The sequence below is a fragment of the Eretmochelys imbricata genome, chromosome 27 (genome assembly GCF_965152235.1).
Source record: "Eretmochelys imbricata isolate rEreImb1 chromosome 27, rEreImb1.hap1, whole genome shotgun sequence".
Classification (NCBI taxonomy): domain Eukaryota; kingdom Metazoa; phylum Chordata; order Testudines; family Cheloniidae; genus Eretmochelys; species Eretmochelys imbricata.
In genome coordinates this window covers 12,328,009-12,347,262 of record NC_135598.1, presented here as the reverse complement: position 1 = coordinate 12,347,262, position 19,254 = coordinate 12,328,009, and the positions used below count along the sequence as shown (strand labels likewise).

General features: G+C 52.1%; 1 protein-coding gene across 1 annotated transcript in view; it reads left to right on the top strand.

Moving 5' to 3' along the window:
- The window catches only part of PLXDC1 (plexin domain containing 1), a 48,126-nt gene that overhangs the window by 15,574 nt on the left and 13,298 nt on the right, over positions 1–19,254 (top strand). Inside the window, exons 3-9 of the mRNA XM_077806009.1 lie at positions 10,982–11,125; positions 11,712–11,781; positions 12,317–12,439; positions 13,851–13,969; positions 15,009–15,108; positions 16,699–16,794; positions 19,136–19,217. Coding sequence (XP_077662135.1) covers positions 10,982–11,125; positions 11,712–11,781; positions 12,317–12,439; positions 13,851–13,969; positions 15,009–15,108; positions 16,699–16,794; positions 19,136–19,217 — 734 coding nt within the window. The remainder of the gene's footprint in view (positions 1–10,981; positions 11,126–11,711; positions 11,782–12,316; positions 12,440–13,850; positions 13,970–15,008; positions 15,109–16,698; positions 16,795–19,135; positions 19,218–19,254) is intronic.

Below are 19,254 nucleotides of genomic sequence, written 5' to 3'. Positions count from 1 at the left end.
TGTCCCTCTCCCCAGCTGTACTGGGTCTGTGCATTAACGGCCCCGATCCCCATCCTGGTGCAGAAAGGCTTTGTTCTGCCTTCTGTGCTCAGCCCCTGGGAGCTCTATCAGTCCCTCTCTAGGGGCCTGATCCTGAGATGTAAAATCAGTGGGAGCACTGGGTTCTCATAGGGTCAGGCTCAATGGGGCTGCCCTATAGAGGCCCTGTAGTACCTTGGCTCTTTGAGAGACCCATGCATACTGTACAGGACACAAACTCATGTACTGCATGGCACGAGAGCACCATGTGAGGGACGTATGGCTCCCCGGTGCTGTGCACCACACTCCATGGAAGATACATGTGATGCAGGTGACATGAGATGCACATAACATGGGCTTGCATTTGCACTAACATACCGTCACTGAACCTTGACTTTCCTCTCTAGCCCCATCAGAATGCACTTATCACCTCCCCCCACATGCTCCACCCCTGCTCCCTCACCTCCTGCAGCCTCCCCCATGCCCACGCGTCACACTGTGCTCTAAGGCGGATCTGGCACGTGCCAGGCGGAGGCCCATATATATATATGAGCTGTCACAAGCCTGGTTATTGGGGCGCACGCAGGGCAGGGAATTTGCATTAGGCCTTTATTTGTCTTCATATTTTCCACTGGCTTGTTTGTTTTTTCAACAGCCACGGGGACTTTACAAGGCAAGTGCTGCCAAGGGGCTGGGCTCCTCATGGCTGATGGGGCCAGCAAGGGGGGAGGGACACATGGGGTGCAGCTGTGCCCCATAAATGGCTTCCAAAGGCAAAAAAACCCAAAAGGTCAGACAGGGACTATCGAAACAGCTGCACCCGCTGAGCCAAGAGGGGGCTGGATTGGAAAATCCAGGCTCAGGTTTTGACCCCCTTAAAGGCTGGGCAACCTGCATCTGGGGTTCAGGTATGGGCTGTTCTCTAGCGCTAAGATAATGAGCTGAAGGGGAGGAGCCTGGCCTAAGGCTGTTCTCTAGTGCTAAGATAATGAGCTAGAGGGGAGGAGCCCCAGAGGGGCCTTTCTTTCACTTTTGCTCTTACCTACTTATCTGCCCCCCATCGCTGTAGTGCCGAGCCTGCCAATCTCTAGTGCATTTGCCCTCACAGGCCCTTGGGGGCAGAGCAGGGCTATCCACCCCATTGGATAGATGGGGAGCTGAGGCACAGAGAGGCTAAGTGATCTGCCCAGGGTCATGCTCAAATAAATTGGTTAGTCTCTAAGGTGCCACAAGTACTCCTTTTCTTTTTGTGACAGAGCTGGGACTCAGACCGGCATTGGGCCCTGAATCTAAACTTGGGGGCTGAACAACCCCAGCCTTCAACATCCAGATCCAGATTTTGCAAATCGCCCCCTGGCTTTATGCTGGGCTGACCCCAAAGCCCAGACCGAATATCCAGGTGGTTTGGAATCTGGATGTGCCTTCTGCCACTTGGGCTCATACCTGGCTTTGGGATGCGTCCCTGGCAGGACTTTTCTCTGTCCCCAGCCCCAATGCCTTGGTTGCTATGGCTCCCCATCTCCACTGGGAGGACCAGGGGCAGAATCTCAGGACTAGGACATCCATCTACAGCTGGCTCCTCGAGGTGGGAGCTGACAAGAGATCAGACGTTTGGGCAGCAGAGATGGATGTGAACCTTACATCATGGAGCCTCTGTTCCTCTTGGAGGTCATGTAGAGATGGGCTTCTCCTTGCAAGGGACAGAGGGAGCGGGTTACAATCAATGCAATAGGGTATGTCCACAGCTGGAGGTGATGTTCTTTCGGGGGCAGATGGTGCGGGAGGGGGGTTGGGCGTAGAGCAGCTTCAGAACCTTCTTCCCCCCACCTTAGTTTGCCAGGACCCTGGCACATTGCTCTTCAGGCTGTGTGGCGTAGTTCCCTCTGGGGAGCAGGTGGGTTAATGCTTCTAGGCAATCAGAGGGGCTCTCATTATTGCTTCTGTCATTATGGGTGCATGCTATTGTGATGCTTTACAGGCAGCTGATTATATATTTGTTGGAATTAATTTTTTTTTCCTGCGTGTTAGGGTGATTGTCAAAACGCCCGAAGCAAGGAGTAGGCACTCTGGAGGAACAGAAAGCAATAAACGGAAATAAATTTACAAATGGGATTTGATTCTGTAATGCAATTACTGAACTAGATTTCCAGCAGGGGGAGAGGGAGACAGCAACTGATAAAGAGGAAGGGGTAGCTGGAGGAGGGGCAATATTTGAGATAACATTTGAAATGACAGGGAGAATTGATAAGAGAGAATGGGGTCAGAATGGGAACAGAGAAGCTGTTCCAGTCAGTAGGGTCTTAATATCTTGAATGATAAATATTCCCAATCTGAAAGGAAAGAAAGCAGCTACAGCTACTGACTGAAGCATACACAGCTTGAGTTCCAACCTTATCTCTGGTTTACCAGGGACCCCACACCCTGTTAGGATCTCTACAACACACAGACACCTAGTGGCTGAATAAAGTACTGCAAACAAACATTGTGATAGGCAAGAGCTGTTGGGGAGAAGGCTCTTGCATCAGAAGAGGGTGATGGACGGTTTGGAGGGGCAGGGGTTGAGTGGGGAAGGAAGCAGAAAGGTTTGTGGCATGATCGTTAGGGTCAGCATGGAAAGGTTTAAAGAAGGAGAGGGTAACTTTTGAGCTACATTTGAAAATGAACTGGGAACCATAGGAGGTGCCTGAATATGGAGGGAGATGTGACTGCACTTGTTGGTACCTCCTGGGTAACATGGCAGCAGTTTCCTGGGAGGCTTTCAGAGGAAGGATAGTCTTGGGATTAAAGCACTGGCTTAGACATAGTAGATCTGGGTTCAGTTCCAAGTTCTAGACTGAGACCCAGGACTCCTGGGGTCTGTTCCCATCTCTGCTGCAAGCTCCCTCTGAGAGTCACTTAATTGCTCTGGGCCTCAGTTTCCCCACCTGTAGAATGAGGATATTCATGCTTCCTTTGTTCCACCTTTTGTCTATTCAGGCTATAAGCTCTTTGAAGCCAGGACAGTCTCTCACTGTGTACGTGCAGCACAACAGGGACCCAATTTCAGTTGGGGCCCGTAGGCACATCTGTAATGCCTGCAATAACAGAGGAGATAAAGGCCCAGGTAAAAATTTCTGTGGGGGCGGGAGGTCGGGGCTGCGGGGTGGTGTCTGTAGGCAATTGGGCTGGGGAGCTCAACAGCGTCTCTTTGTGGCATGCAGTCATGCCCAAGGCCCCTGGTCGGGAGCTGAGCAGAGTAGTGTGGGCTGGGCCTGGCAGTCTTTCAGCACCTCGCAGTGGACGCCGCCAGCTGGAATACTCAGCCTTCCAAACTCGGTGGTGGCTGGGCTCGAAGAGGCTGGTGTTTGCCAGGGTATGGGGGTACATTCAGTGCCCAGCTGCAAGATGGAGTGCAGGCAGCTAGTGGATGTCTCTTTGGCATGGCCCGAATCACTAATTACAGCTCCCTTCAGGGAAACTGCGGCCCCTTTTCCTCCCTTATTCTGTGTCTCTTCCTATGTATTTTTCTTCTCCTCCCCCTCTGAACTCTCCCACCTTCTGTTTTTGTTTTTTTCCTCTCTCCATCTCTTCTGCTGTATGGCTATTGCTTTGGTGCATCTGTCTTCCCCCATGCCTGTACTGTCTCTCTGCCACTTCCTTCCATCCTGTCTCTGTCTTTTTGGGAAGAACCCAAGGTTCCTGGTTTCAGTTGACTGTAGTTATGAGCTCCAGGTAGTAGGCAGCCCTGGGCTTGCATTGCTCAGTCTGCTGAACGCTTCAGCAATGCTCAGAGCTAAACTGCCAGGGTGGTGGCTTTCTACTTGCAGGAGAGAGAGGAGAGAGCACATGCACATACTCTCCTGCCGACTCTCACACACCGGGGGTCTGCTCTTTCCAGTGCTAAGTGCAGAACTGCATAGGCAAAATAAATATAATAATAATAGTAATACAAAAAGCATCTGCAATGATCTCAATTGCAATTATCATGACTGAGCATGCAAATTGATTATTTGAACATGCAGCTGCCATAAAGTGCTTTTTTTGCATACACAACTTCACTGAAAATCGTGTGTGTAATATTCTGCCTCTGTGTGAATTATCTCTCTCTCTCGCTCTCTCTGTCAGGCCCCTCCCGCCTTCCCCCCCTCCGTTCTAAGGTTCGTCCCAGCCCAGCATTCACTACGCAGCTGATAGAATGCCAGCAGCCTAGGAGTTAAGAACTCCCCTCTGCGGGGTTCTCTGCGGGGTTCTGTTTTTCACTTCAGTCTCAGCTACACAGCTGAAGTGACAAGACCCTGAGTCCATGGGAGAGGGGTCTGCAAGCTGCCTTCTCGCAGACAGAGCTGGCAGTAGGATGACCAGACAGCAAGTGTAAAAAAGGGGTGAGGGTAATAGGAGCCTATATAAGAAGAAGACCCAAAAATCGGGACTGTCCCTATAAAATCGGGACATCTGGTCACCCTAGCTGGCAGGAGGGGCAGGTTTGGCATTGCCCCCAGCAGAGACTGCCTGGTTGTCCTGCAGAAAGCTGCCCCAGAGAGGGAGTTTGGGGGAGGGGCATTCTTGTGATGTTTTGGCTACACCTGTGCCAAAGGTTCAAATTAGGAGAAGTGAAAATATAGAGGCACTCTTCCAAGCTCCACCCACAAAACCAAGCTCTGCCACAATACCAGCTCAGTGTGTGTCCCTACTTCCCTCTGTTGGACAGAGTAAAAACTGTCCTGCTGTGTGTCATATGCCCTGCACTGCTAGCAGAGATTCTCCTTTGGCTCAGTTCGGGCTTTTGGAGCAGGAGGATCTGAGTTCTAGCCCTGCAAAGTTCCAGGTGGCTCTGGTCCACATAGTGGCAACAAAAACTCCTGGGAAGCTTTGGAAAGTTTGCAGATTTTCCCTTCTTTTCAAATTAGCATCTTCCATCCAAGGCTCTTACATTACAAATGTTGATTAGCTTTGTAGCACAGTCTGGGGCTGAGTTATCTCCCGTTGTAAACAAGGGAGAAACTGAGGCACAGAGAAGGGGAAGTGACTTGCCCAAGGCCACACAGTGAGTTAGTGGCAGAGCCAGGAATAGAACCCACAAGTCCTGACCAAACGCCTCCTTCCCCATCCTGAGCTTTAACCATAAGAACAATCCTTTCGTCTCTTTGATCAGACAGAGAGAAGTAGCAAGGGGGGAAAATGGCTCTGATCTTGATAATCCCCTTCCAAAGCAGTGACCCCAGTGCAAAATAAGGGAGAAATCTACTAGCTGCAGCTTGTCTCCTTAAAGGACCTCTCTTTATGCTCACATTTAACATCCCAGCTCCCCGCATCCTTTTTTCACCCCCTGCTTATTTGTGCATCCAAAAGTTCTCCTCTTTAGTTCCTGCTGTAACCAAAGCAAGGTGACGGATTGGGACATAATAATGATTCAGAGATGAGGTCATGAGGATGGCTGAGAACTCAGAGTAGCGGCTGCCAGCTCCCATCCCCATGTTGGCTGTTTATATTTTTTCCCCAGTTTTATTGGGAACACATTGGAAAGGATGAAGGCAGCAGAGCGGGGGCGATAAGGACTCATTTGGCCCCTCCCTCCTCCTGTTTACGCAGTCGAACATCCCAGGGGTAAAATGAACCCTTTAGAGCAGGGTCACCCCTGGCTTCCTCCGCCCACCTCCATACCCTTGCTTGGAACACAGTGTCCCCTGGGTGCTGTGGTGTGTGAAAGACCAAATTTGGCCCAGTGATTTTGGCGATGGAGATGCATGAAGCTCGCCCCACCTCCACTCAAAGGGAGAGGGAAGCCACTTCTACCGCCTACCTTGTTGACAGTGCTGCCTCTTAAAGGAATGGTCAGGCTAGCTAGGATCCCAGTTTACACTGGCATAAATCTGCATTTAAAGCTAGTAGGGGTTACTCTGGATTTATTCTGGTACAAGAAGATTAGCTCCTGGCCCACTGTCAAGATGAAAACCATCCACCAGATCACAGAGTCCTGGATCAATGGCTGAATCCAGCCTGGGGAATCCAGGGTGTCTCCCAACTGAGAGGGTGAGCGGGGAGAGGATTCTGCTTCCAGTTACTCTGAGTAATTGCACCCGGCAAGCTTCTCTGTGCAGTTACTGAGCAAATGTTGGCACCCCTGAGGCAGCGGCTTTCCCTTCTCTCTGCCGCAGAACGCTGGGGTGAACTGCTGGTGCGTGTTGAGGGCCAGACATTGAACTGCCGTAAATTGGTGATGAGTGCACTGGGGCTAGCTTGATTCATGCCAGCTGGGGATCTGGTCCTCAGAGCAAAGTCGGGGGGGGGGGAGCTACGCGGATAGACACTCACTGATGACCTAGCCGTGTGTGTGTGTACGTGCATATGCAGGTAGGGCCAGCCCTTGGCATTTTGCCTGCCAGGGTGGAAAATGTTTTCGGCACACACCCCTACGCCTGGAGTGGCTGAGCCAAAAAATAACTCCCCCACAATAGGCAGCCAATCAGCAGAGCAAAAAAACACCCCCCTACAAAAGGCCCAGCAGTGTGCCACCTCCCCGGAAGATGACACCCAAGGTAACCGTCCTGCTCGCCTGCCCCTAAAACAGGCTCTATGTGTGGAGGTTATTTTAAAGTTTAGGATCCCAAGCGTTAACTGGCAGACTAACAATCCATCTCTGACAAAAGCATCTCTGGATGCTTCAGAGGAAGCCATATTTTTCATCCCACAATTGTACAGTGCTCCCCATTGTGCTAAGATTACTTCGGTGAAGGTGATGGTCATATTTAGACCTCAACATATCCTACACTGGGAGAATTCTGCCCTCCCCTACCTGATAATCATCTTATCCACCAAGAGCTTGTATCTCTTGTTGCTGTACTCCTTGCTAGTGTTGCTCCAATGCAATTCTCATTCACATTAATGTCCACGCCTCCTGCTCAACTGTTTACCTCACCAATATCCTGCAGCAGGAAGTTCCACAGGTTACCTGCATGTTGGATTAGGATCTTTTAATTACATTGCTTTTCATTTGCTATTGTGTAATGGTGCAGGGGTTAGATAGGAGGAGCTGTACATTTCTCTTGTTCTGTGCTAGGCTGCGAGACAACCTGGCTGCTAGCAAAAGCAGGGCAAGATCAGCAGTGTGGTCCAGTGGCTTAGAGGCAGGACACCTGGATTCTATTCCCAACTCTGCCAATGCCTCTCCTGTGTAGCTTGGGCAGGTCACGCCACTGCTCTGTGCCTCAGTTTCCCCTACCACCCTTTGTCTGTCTTGTCTATTTGTAAGCTCTTCAGGGCAGGGGCTGCCTTCCACTATGTGGAGCCCTCATCTTGGTAGCAGCCTCTAGGGGCTACTGTAATAAAACCAGTAAGATCACCATGGGTTCCAACTAACCCCTATCTTTCCATTGACTTCAACAGGATCAGGAGCAGAGGTGAGTGGGTTCCCAGAACAGAGAGAGACTGAGTTTTATGATGGTTAGAACTCAAGCCTGGGCTGTGCAACTGACCTACTGTGGGCAAGTCATTTCCCTGCTCTATGCCTCAGCTTCCCCACCGGTAAGGTGGAGATATGGGTGCTGCGAGGCTTTGATCACGCTCACAAATCACTTTTGAGCTGCTGAGTGGCAGGCACTGGAGAGGAACGAAGGGCTAATCCAGTTCACAAGGAAAGGGCTAGGGGAGCATGTCACATAATGATGAAGCTGGTTTTGGGGTTTTTTTGAAAGGAAGTGAGACCATTTCACTGGAGTTTTGCTGAAGCACGATAAAACTGCATTAGAGGATTTTAATCAAGTTTCTGCCGTGTTCCTCTCCATGTCTTGCAGAGCTGGAGAAGGCTCTCTGGGAAATATACTAGACCATTCAAGTCAGGAGTGGTTTTCTCCTGCCATTTACAGGGACGCTGTTAATTGTTTTGAGTTACAGATTTTATTTCCTTCGCCTTTCTGCTGCTTGTAAATTCCACAGTCCTCCATTGTGCCCAGTTACAAGGTAAAGAGAATGGTGATGAAGACAGCCAAAATAGCAGGATTACAGGCATATGGGGGGCACAGGCATGGATAGTTGGAGGTGCTGAAGGTCAGAGTTAGGAGACGTCAGCAGATCTATATGGGGAACAGAACTAGAATAGCCGGGGCTGTCACGGTTTAGCATTGAGCACATAGAAATGCCTATGAGACAGGTGCTGGGGGAATCCCAGGGCGGGGAGAACAGGAGGCCAGAACTGGAGTGCATTGGCACTGCTGTGGCGGGGACAAGATTGGAGTAGCAGTGAGGGGCTGCGCTGCAGGATGAGGTGCTCAGGTACAGCGCCCCAGGCGTGAGTGTAGCCTAGCGACTCAATGCACAGGTGCTGTAGAGAGCCCAGGACTGAGCTAGCAGGAGTGATGTGCAACAGCAGAGCAGTGCGGTGGGGAATAGCAGAGTGTTGCAGCCTTAAGTCAGTTCACCTTGTCCTAAGCTTCAACCCAGACCAAATGAAGGGATCCAGACACCAGGCTGCACAGGGCCCCAGCCAGAGGGGTCACGCAGGGGAACTCAACTACCCAGGCCTTTGTGCATGTTCTTTCCTAGCCCAGTGGCCGCTAGAGGATGCTACATTGCCCCCAGAGGAGACTGTCCTAATAGCGAGGCTATTCACAGGCACAAGAGATGGCACAGTGGGGAGAAAAGCATGGGCCCCGGAATCAGCAGCTGCTGGGGCAAGACTGTAGTAGGGTCCCCAATGAGCAGTGCTGTCAGGAAATATCAGACCAAACTTGGTGGCAGAGACAGGGTTGCTGACATCTGAGCCGTTAGGGAGGGGAAGTAGCTGGGAGGAGTGACAGGGAAAAGAGGGATCTAGGAGGGGAGGAGGAGAGACTGCAAAGGGGAAATGTTAGTTCATTACCAGCCATCATGCCCTGTTATCAGTGAGGCTCCTGGCATGGCCTCAGAGTGGGCGAGTGACATCTTCCCAGTTGAAATTAAGACACCTCTTGTTTCGCAGAGCATGAAGCAGTCTCCCTGACAAGAGACTTCTTCCAGCTGGGCATCTCAGCAGGTTCCGTACAGGCACAATTAGGCACAATTAGGAAGCCAGCCTCTGAAACGCTGTGTCTCCCTTGGCATGGCCAGGCCTGTCGCCGCCCGTTCTGGTATGGGTAAGCAAGGGTCATATGCTGAGCAACTGATTAATTACACCACCTGGGGGTGCGGATTATTCCAGCTTTTCTGTAGCAAAGGCTCCCCTGAAGGGTTGCATAACTTTGCTATGGCCAAGCTGGCAACAGAAGCCAGGAGTCTGGACTCCCAGTGCATGCTGTGTGCTGCTAAATGACTGCGGCGTTCCACTCCAGAAAACAATGCCCTTTGGTGCCATTATCTTTATGGGTGGGCAACTGTCCTGCTGCAGCCAGGTCTCTGGGTAACTGATGTTGCTTCAGGGGCCACAAAACAACAAGCACCGAGCCCAGCATGGGTGTGCTTCATTTGATATATTCATGAACAGCTGTTTTAGACGGGTCAGACTCTCACATCAGGGTTCTTGGCAGAGCTCCTGCATGCCCCAGGCCTCTCAGGGTTATCAGCTGTCTAGAGATGAAGAAAGATGGAGGGGAAGTGTGGACGAGTGAGTAGAGCAGGGAGTTCTGTTCCCAGCTTTTGGATGGAGTGTGGAGCAGAAGGAATGGGTGCCAGCCCTTGTGGGTTCTGTTCCCAGGTCTGCCACTGAGATGCTGTGTGACCTGGAGCATGTCACGTGAAGCTGTAGCTCATGAAAGCTTATGCTCAAATAAATTTGTGAGTCTCTAAGGTGCCACAAGTCCTCCTTTTCTTTTTGCAAATACAGACTAACACGGCTGCTACTCTGAAACCTGAACCTGTTAGGACTCAGTTTCCCCATTTGTAAAATGGCTATACCAATATCTACTTCCCAACAGTGCTATGAAGTGTAGTTCGTTATCTGAGAACCTTGGATAGAAGGCCCACTCTAATTACAGTCCAATTAATAAAAATGCTTCGTTATCCTCTTCAGTGCTGCCTGCCTGATGCTATTATCAATAATAAGATTACACTGTGGCCTAATGCACTTTGCAGGGAACTGGGAGCCAGAAACTCCCAAGGCCTAATACCACTTCCCACGCGAATTCCCCTCTTGCAGCCGCTGTGTGCCTCAGTTTCCCCATCTGCACCAAGGGGATATTAATACCTACACCTCAGGACTGTGGTGAGGAATAGATATGGGGAGCTGAGCTTTGGGGAGTGGGGAGTGAGGTTCATAGATTTTTAAGGTCAGAAGGAACCATTAAATCATCTTGTCTGACCTCATGCGTAACACAGGTCAGACTTAGAAAAATTTCACCCAGTTCCCCCTGTATTGAGCCCAATAACTTGTGTTTGATTAAAGCATCTTCCAGAAAGGCATCCAGTGTTGATATGAAGACTCCAAGAAATGGAGAATCTACCGTTTCCCTTGGGAGTTTGTTCCGATGGTCAATCACCTGCAGTGTGAAAAATTTGTGCCTTGTTTCTAATTTGAATTTGTCTGGCTTTAGCTCCCAGTCCTCAGTTCTTGTTCAGCCTTGCTCCACTAGATCAGAGAGCCTTTTAATAGCTGGTAGTTTCTCCCCATGAAAGTACATATATGCCGTAAGCAGGTGACCTCCCAATCTGCCTTCTGCTAAACTAAACCAATTGAACTCTTCACATCTCTCAGAGTGAGGCATCTCTGGTTCTCAACTCATTTCCACACCCCTTCCAGTCTTGTAACATCCTTTTAAAAATGTGGACACCAAAACTGGATGCAGGATTCCAGTGTCGGTCTCACCAGTGCTGTATTCAAAGGTAAAATCCGCTCCTTGATACTCACTACTCCCCTTTAAACAACCAAGGATCGCCTTAGCCTGGTTTGCCCCAGCATCCCACTGGGAGCTCCTGCTGGTTGGAGATCTGAATGCAGATTTTGTTCCTTGGGGTCTGTCTCCACAATCCTTGTCATCCTCACCTGCTAACCCCATCTCTCCGCGCTCTGTGGCTGCAGGAAGACAACCATAGCTACTACATGTCCCGGTTCTACGGGCCGGGGGAGGCGCGCACCAAAGAGCTCTGGATCGACATGGCAGAAGCCAACAGAAGCCAAGTGAAAGTCCATGGGATCCTGTCCAACACGCACAGGCAGGCCTCGGTGAGCTCCCTCCCTCCACTTAGCTGCTGCCGTCCCTGCATCGGGCATCCACCATGGTGCCACGCCAGTGACCTGGGAATGTTTCCCCAGCAGCTTCTCTCTTCTCCAGGATTTCCTGACCTGGGGCACTAGTACCTTGGCCGGAGCTCCCCACAGCTCATGTGCCTGTATGGGAGAGAGACAGGCTAGAGACTATCTTTGCCTTCCACAAATACCTGCTAAGTGTTCAGCTTTGCTTATCAGGGTATCAGAGGAGATGTGGGTGGGCCCAGCCTGTGCTCCAACTGGACTCCACCTCCCCCGGGCCCCCCCTCGAGCCCATTCCGAAGGGGCAGATGAATCAATTTCTGGCATTTCTCCTCTCAGCAGGGCTGTGCCCAGAGTCTATGCCAGATGGGGCAGGGCGCAGCATGTCTTGGAAAGATAGTACACTGCTCTCTAGTGCTGTCTGCCCCTGCGTCCCCCGCTGCTTTAACCCATCTCCCTGGGAGCAGCACCACCTGCCCCTCCCAGACGCCCATGGTCAGACATGGCACTTCCCAGTGTGGCTCCCACACTGATGCTGTCCCCTGTCTGTCTTCCACAGAGAGTCATCCTGTCCTTTGACTTTCCCTTTTATGGCCATCACCTGCGGCAGATCACCATAGCGACAGGAGGTGAGTGAAGCATTGTGAGGCCACATTTACTTGTCTTGCCTGGGTGTGCTGACAGGCAGCATCAGCTGGAGAGGCAGTGTTGCCTAATGGGCTGACATGGGTGTCTCTAACCAGCCTCCCTTTGCACATCCTAATCCCAGTTTTGCCACTGATGTGTGGGGTGGCCTTGGGCAAGTCTCTTTGGCTCTCCGTGCCTCAGTTTACCCCACTGTAAAGTGGAGCTCACTGCCACATCACAGGGGCTTATGTGGTCAAGTCCATCTTCTCTAATTAGTGCTGAATGGTACCATGACACATGAGCCAGAACCTGGGATCCAAACTGCCCAGCTCCAGGGTATTTCAGTTCAGCCCCAACTCTAGTCAGGGGCAGTGGTGGGGAGACATCTGGGGTAAGGGGTGGGGGAGAAGCTGGTAGTGGGTGTCCTGGGGCAGTAGAGTGGGGCTGGGGGGAGAAGCTGGTAGCGGGTGTCCTAGGGCAGTGGGGTGGGGGTGAGGGGATGGGCATGTAAATTGCCTTCCCTTGCTCTCGCTCCAGGTTTCATCTTCATGGGGGATGTCATTCACCGCATGCTCACAGCCACCCAATACATTGCGCCCCTGATGGCCAACTTCAACCCCAGCTACTCCCGCAACTCCACCATCAAGTACTTCGACAATGGTGAGCCGCTTCCCTGGCCCGCTTGGCCCTTTGCACAGCCCCACTGCCACACACAATGCACAGAGCCCCCTGGGGAACTTGGCTGCTTCTCGGCACCTGCACCCGGAATTCCAAGATCACTGGGCAGCCCTCATCCCTGCAAAGCAGGGGAGAGGAACCAGCTGAGGCAGCAGCCAGGAGTGTCCGGGGGCAAGGTGCTGAGAACGCACCGTTTGGGGCCTGGTACTGCTTTGGCCTCTGGCATCTCAACTGGGCTCAGTCCTGGGTACACAAACAGTGCTGCATGGAGGACCTCAGAAACAGGCCGGACTTGGGAATTTATGCCCCTGCTTTGAGGCGGTGTAGCAAGTGTTTGTGTGTGAGAGAGAGAGAGACGTGTGTCCCTGTGTGCGTGATGTGTCTCTGTGCATCCGTGTTTTGTGTCAATGGGCATCTCTGTGTCTGACGTGTGTCCCTCTGTTTGACATGTCTGTCTCTGTGTGTCCCTCTGAGCGACGTGTCTGCCTGTGTCCATGTGCAATGTGTGTGACATGTATCCTTGTGTGTGTGACGTATTATATGTGGCCTGGGGGGAGTGTGTCTCTGCCTGTGTGCGTGCTCAGAGGATTAGCAGCAGAGCTGGTATATCTGATAGTGCGGGGTGGACCTTAGGACGCTCTGGCGAGCACCAAAAATCAGGTTTATTTGGAGCTCAGTCCTGGGTCTACTGAAAACCATGGGCTGCAGACTTCAGGAGAGGAGGATCTGGAGTGTCTCATGTGGCAAAAGAAAGGGCCAGCTCCTCCATACCATTGAGATAAGGGAGGGAGTAAAAACTGGATCGTCCCATCCCAAATGACTCACGCTAGTTCCAGGAACTTTTGGCTGTGGCCAAATTAGTTGCGCAACATTGAGCCTGCATGTGTGGGGTGCACTACTGGCAGGGGGGAGAGGCGAGGGTCTGTGGCTGGAGCTGGTGGGTGTGGTTGTGGGACAAGGAAGGTCGGGGGTAATATCTTTTATTGGACCAACTTCTGTTAGTGAGAGAGACAAGTTTCTGAGCTTTCCTCTGGGAAATAGTCACTGCTAAACACAAAGTGGAACAGATTGTTTAGCATAAGTAGTTAACGTGCATTTCAAGGGACCATTCAAGGTGAAGTAGCCAGCTAACAGATTCAGGCTGTGTGAGGTTTGGTTGTGGCTGTGGGCTGGGGTTTTTTGTGTGCAAGTGGGGAGGGAGTGTGACTGTTGCAGCTGCTGTGCTGTGTGGGGTGTAATGTATGTGACTGCAGCCAGGTTGTCACAGCGAGTACACCGGCTCTGCAAGTGCCTATGGGATGGTCGTTGCAGATGGTGCACAGGGAATGAAACTGATCCCTGCAATCTCCTCTGCTGCCTCCTGCCCCACTGTGTCATCTCCTCTCTCCCCCAGGGACAGTGTTTGTGGTGCAGTGGGACAAGGTCTATCTTCATGGGAAGGAGGACATCGGCAGCTTCACATTCCAGGCTGCTCTGCACAGCGAAGGGAGAATCATCTTTGGGTACAAGGAGGTGAGCAGGACCAGCTGCGTGGGACATGGTTATTGCAGGTGCTGTAACACCTGTGGGCAGATGGGGAGGGAAGGGTGGGAGCCAAAACCTAAACACCACGAAGGAAAGACAAAGGAGGCTGGGCTAGTGACTGTGGAGTCCCTGGCCCTCTCATTCCAATGGCTTAGCTGCCCCCATGCTGAGAACACTCACTGCATCCTCAGGTCATGCTGGGCTCAGCGAGCCCAGGGCAGGTCTCTCCAACCCAGGCGCATCTCCAAGCAGAGGCGAGATGGCGCACGTGGAATAGGATTAGGGGGGTCTGGTGGGGAAGTGAATGGGGCAGATTAAGGGGGTGGGGGCTTGGGAATAGAGTGGGAGTTATGGGGGAGGGCTGGATTTGGAGTGGGAGGCACGGGATGGAGCAAAGGACATGCTGGGAGGGGGAAGGCGTAGCAGGGAGAATGGCTGCCTTCCTTCTCCACAGCAGGGCCAGGTTAGGGCAAACCTCTGTGAGAAAGGGGGTCTGTACATATAAACCACTGGTCAGTGTGTGTTATGTGACACCCCATCCCGGACTTGACCCACAGAGAGTACGAGTCTGATACATCCCCACCCACAAAGCCTGTCTCTTTCACTGACGCTAGAGACTCATGCATCTAGCTCAGGAGTTTGCCAGTTCAGTCCCTGCTGTTGTTAACCCAGAGGACGGCCAGTCACATGCGCTCTGCACTAATGTCCTGTATGCAGTGCCTGAGCCAGCTATGCTTGTTATTCCGAAGGGGATTGATTGAGCCTTGGAAGGCCTGGCTGATGGGCCTAGGGCACCTCCAAACACACACGGGCAAACCCCGGTATGGCCCAGGCTGGTCTAAAACAGCAGCCTCAAAACTGCTTCTGCGGTGTAAGGGAAATAGGAGGGGAGAAGACTCAATAGCACATCAGCTAAGCCATTTCATCGCCCTTCACTCTGCTGCTTCCCCCTGAGACACGCGTCCCAAGCACACAGCTTCAGGGGGAGCCCCACGGTTTCGTGGCCCCTTCTCTCTCCCCGTTCCAGATCCCCATGTCGGTCCTGGAGATCAGCGCCACGCAGCACCCTGTCAAAGCCGGCCTGTCCGATGCCTTCATGCTCCTCAACCCTTCCCCTGACGTTCCAGGTGAGTCTCTGCTGGTGTGGCTGCATTTGCTGACTCTATGGTGAGCAATGAGGGAGGATGGAAGCTGTGGAGTGGGGCTGATCACTTACCCATCAGAGTCCCATTGGCCCTGTGCCCCCAGCACATGACTCTCAGATGCTAGCACTCCAAGGCCTCACTGCTGAAAGAGAAGAACTTTCCTCCTTCATGTGATCAAGAAAGAGAATCAACTGGCTTTGCACTGCTATATGTGCCATATTGCATGTGAGCTGACTGCAAAGTCTGTGTTGCCCGCACGTTGTCACATGTGCTGTCTGTGTTGCATGTACCTATCGTGCAAGCTGCATATGGTTGCAATATGCATGTTGCATGCATGTTGTCACGTGCTGTGTGTGTTGTGTGAACCTGTCATGAATTGTGTGTGTGTGTGTGTGTGTGTGTGTGTGTGTGTAGAAAGGGCTGTTTCAGCCCATCTCTCATCTTTTTCTCTTGTAATGAGAAACTTGACCACACTCTCCCTGGGAAGGTTGTGCTACACCCGCTGCCTTTGCTGTTGCTTATTTATGGAACCAGTCATCTGGCCCTCATTTATTACCCGTTTAAAACCTCACCTGGCCTGCATCATGCCTCTCCTGCCTGCCCCCAGCTGGGTTCACACTGCACATTGGGACCATACCCCTGCCTCCCTCCCACCTGCCTGCAAGGCCCCCAGGCTGGTGTGAACCTAGCAGGGATGGGAGGGGCAATGTGGAGCTGGAAGGAGGAGGCGGAAGAGAAGCACTGTGCCCTGCTCATCCAAGAGTCTCCAAGCTCTGTATGTACTGTGCACACACGCACACATGCATGCACACAGTTGGAGGGATAGTCAGCATTAGCACTCCAGGGCCACAAGCCCAGGGAGGTAAAGTGACTTGGCCGAGGTCATCCAGCCAGTCAGTGGCAGAGCCAGGGAGAGACCCCCAAGTGTCCTGGGTTCTGGACCCCCCTGCTCTGGCTGCTAGACTGAAGGGGAGGCAAAAAGGCAGAGTGAGGGGAGCAAGGGACAAGCAGCACTGGAAGCATGTTGCGATAGGAAACAGGAGGCTGGTGCCTCCTGCAAAGGGGAGCTATGGGTATGGGGGAGGCTTGGAGTCATGCCCCATGCATCCTGAGAATGATGCAGAACCAGATCATGTTGGTTTCAGGAGTTTGTGGGTGTTGGGGAGGATGGAGACAGGACAGACAGTTCCAAACTCCTCCTAGTGTGAAGCAGGGAGAACATGGAGGACACCCCTTCCCCCTCCACCAGCACTCCTCCTCTGCCTTCCCTCCCGGCATCCCTCTTTTTCCCACTCCCCTCCCAGCACCTGCGCACGGGTTCGCTCCTGTAGTGATGGCCCTGGGCCTCAGCTGCCCACATTAGCATTTCAGCTAGGAATTTGCCACTCCCCACCCCAGGGATTCGGGGACCCTTCCCCATCCCTGACTCGATTCCCAGGATGAGCCCAGGTTCTTTGAGTCACTTCACCACCCCACAGGTCAGCAGCCAAGTCCATCTGGGTTGGGGAGCAGGGAGCAGGTGGGATAAAATGGGCTTGTGCCTCTGTCTGATGTGGCCCCTTGCTGTTGCAGAGTCTCGCCGCAGGACGATCTACGAGTACCACCGCGTGGAGCTGGACACCAGCAAGGTCACCAGCGTGTCGGCCGTGGAGTTCACCCCACTGCCCAGTGAGTCATACGCTGTCTGCTGCCCAACTCATTTGGTTACAGCCACAGGCCTATATTTTGGGGTTGAAGATCCCTGATTTGATGCCTGCTGACCTCTGTGTTTATGGAGCTGCAATTGCTGCCTGGATTCGGTCCCACCCCATAGCAATTCCCAAGTGCCTAGCACCACTGGGGCTGCTTTGTAGCAGAGCTGGGGAGCGGATGGCAGCAACACTGCCGTGGTGTGAAAATGGGTGAAGGGATAAATCTAGGGGGACCAATAACACACCTTCTGACTAGTTTTGCAGTCCTGAAGTGAGTGAGAACAACAGACACAATGCCATCTTCCCCCGCTCTTATGTACCATGATCCTAAGCTGCAGTCCCCCTCCCCTTGTTCTTCAGTCCCATCCCTCCCATCTAGCTCTGCCAATGTTTCTCTTCCCTAACCTTCACATCTTACCCTGAGCTGTAGCATCCCCCCCCCCCCCCCCCCCCCGCTACTCCAATTGCCAGCCAGTCAGCACTGATGCCTGTCCACCTCAGTTTGCAGCACCCCTGCTGTTCTCATTCCAGCCAGGCTAGTCACATCAGTTTGTGTTGACAGACATTCACAAGAGCTGAGACCATGTGTACAGCAGGAATGTTTTGCTGAGGGTACAGCCTTATTGCTCTCCTGGTGTGGATGCAGCTTTTGCTGGTATAGCTTATTCCAGCTCCCTCCCTAGCAAGCTAAACTGGTACAAGATCAGTTTTGCCAGTATAACTACATCTACATCAGGGGCCTTTGCAAGCATAGCTCTGTTGGTCAGGGATCCCACCTCTTCAGCCCTGACCAACACATCTATGCTGTAGTGTAGACATGGATTCAGTGTGCCTGTGATGCGAATCTGTATTTGAACGCCAGCTCTGGAGAGAAGGGAAGCAACTCCTCTTCCATGCCATATGGTTCCCCCGCCCTTGCAGATAACGATTCTAAGCATTGCAGCCTGGTTCCCGAGACCCTTTCAAAGCAAGGTGGAGAGTGCTCTTTGAACAAATAACCAGCCCTCCCCCTGTGATATTCACAAACGATCCTGTTAAATAGATACAATGGCAGGCAAAGGACCAAGGACACTCATACACAGGAAGACATGTCATGCAGTACATAAATACCAGGCAGAGAATAAACCTGTCCCAAGTATGCCAAGGTTATGCATTTAAACAGCATCGCCTGGGTATTTTATAACCATCTTAACAGCAGGCATGGCTACTGCAAAGCAGATCATAAATAAGGATTCTGTGATTTAAAAAAAAAAAAATCCTAAGACTAGCTGCTTTGTTTTCCCCTGGCAGCTGGGGGAGTTGAGAGCTGATGGGAAAGTACCTCCTGGAGATGTGAGTTTCAGCCCTATTTAGGTCATAAGTGGAATGAGCGTGGCAGGGCTGTGTCTACTCCCTAGAGGACACCAGGGCCTCCCGGGGAGGGGGGGGCAAATGGAGCAATTTGCCCCAGGCCCTGGTGAGAAGACCCCAGGCCCCCTGAATCCTCTGGGAGGCCCTGGAGGACACTTGTCCCCACTGCAGTGTAAGTTCACGTTCTCTGCTAAGAAGAAGACCAGGACTGGAATAGCAGAGTGCGGGGGTGGGGTTGGAGGTCAAAATTGAGGGCTATCAGAGGAATGTAGGGTAGGGAACCTAGGGCTGGGATAGCAGGGGAGCTGTGGGTCAGAATTGAGGGACTTTGGCAGAGCTGTGAGTGTGGGGAGCCCAGGGCTGGAGTAGCAGTGGGGTTGGCAGTCAGGACAGAGATTTGCTGGGAGAGGTATGTGGGGCTCAGAAGTGGATGAATGCAGAGCCAAATGTGTGCTTGGTGCTGTAAAGTATTAAACCAAGGTTAAACTCTGGACTGTGCCATGATGTGCTGGATGGGTGGGTCTCCCAGGGGAGGCTTTGTTAAAACTCTGCAGCCAAAGGGAAGGCTGGGATGCTTTGCTAGCTTCTGGTAGAAGATGGATGCTGTTAAACGATCCTTCCCAGAGAGGATGACAAATGAATGACTCTGTCAACAATCAAAGTTTAATCGGTTTGTGTTCCCTCCCTCCTTAGCTCTGTGTCTAAATAGGAAACAGCATAGGCCTGGGATGGGTTTTATCTCAGGCTAAGTTGGGTGGGAGTCCCTTGCTGAAATATTATCATCCCATTCCTGCTAAGAAGCTGCTGACTTGAGTTCCAAGCTTATGGCAGCCTGAAGTCAGAGCAAAGGCTCATCTGTCCATGATCTCCTTTGGCCACGCCCCCTCCCAACTTTGACTATATGCTCCCTTGTAACCAATCCTCCTGATGATAGTGTGTTGCTGGCGCATTTCTTCTTTTTCTTGCAGCCTGTCTCCAGCATCAGAGCTGTGACGTGTGCGTGACCTCGGAGCTGACTTTCAACTGTAGCTGGTGTCATGTCCTGCAGAGGTAACTCAGATGGGTTTCCTCTCTGGGTCCTAGTTAT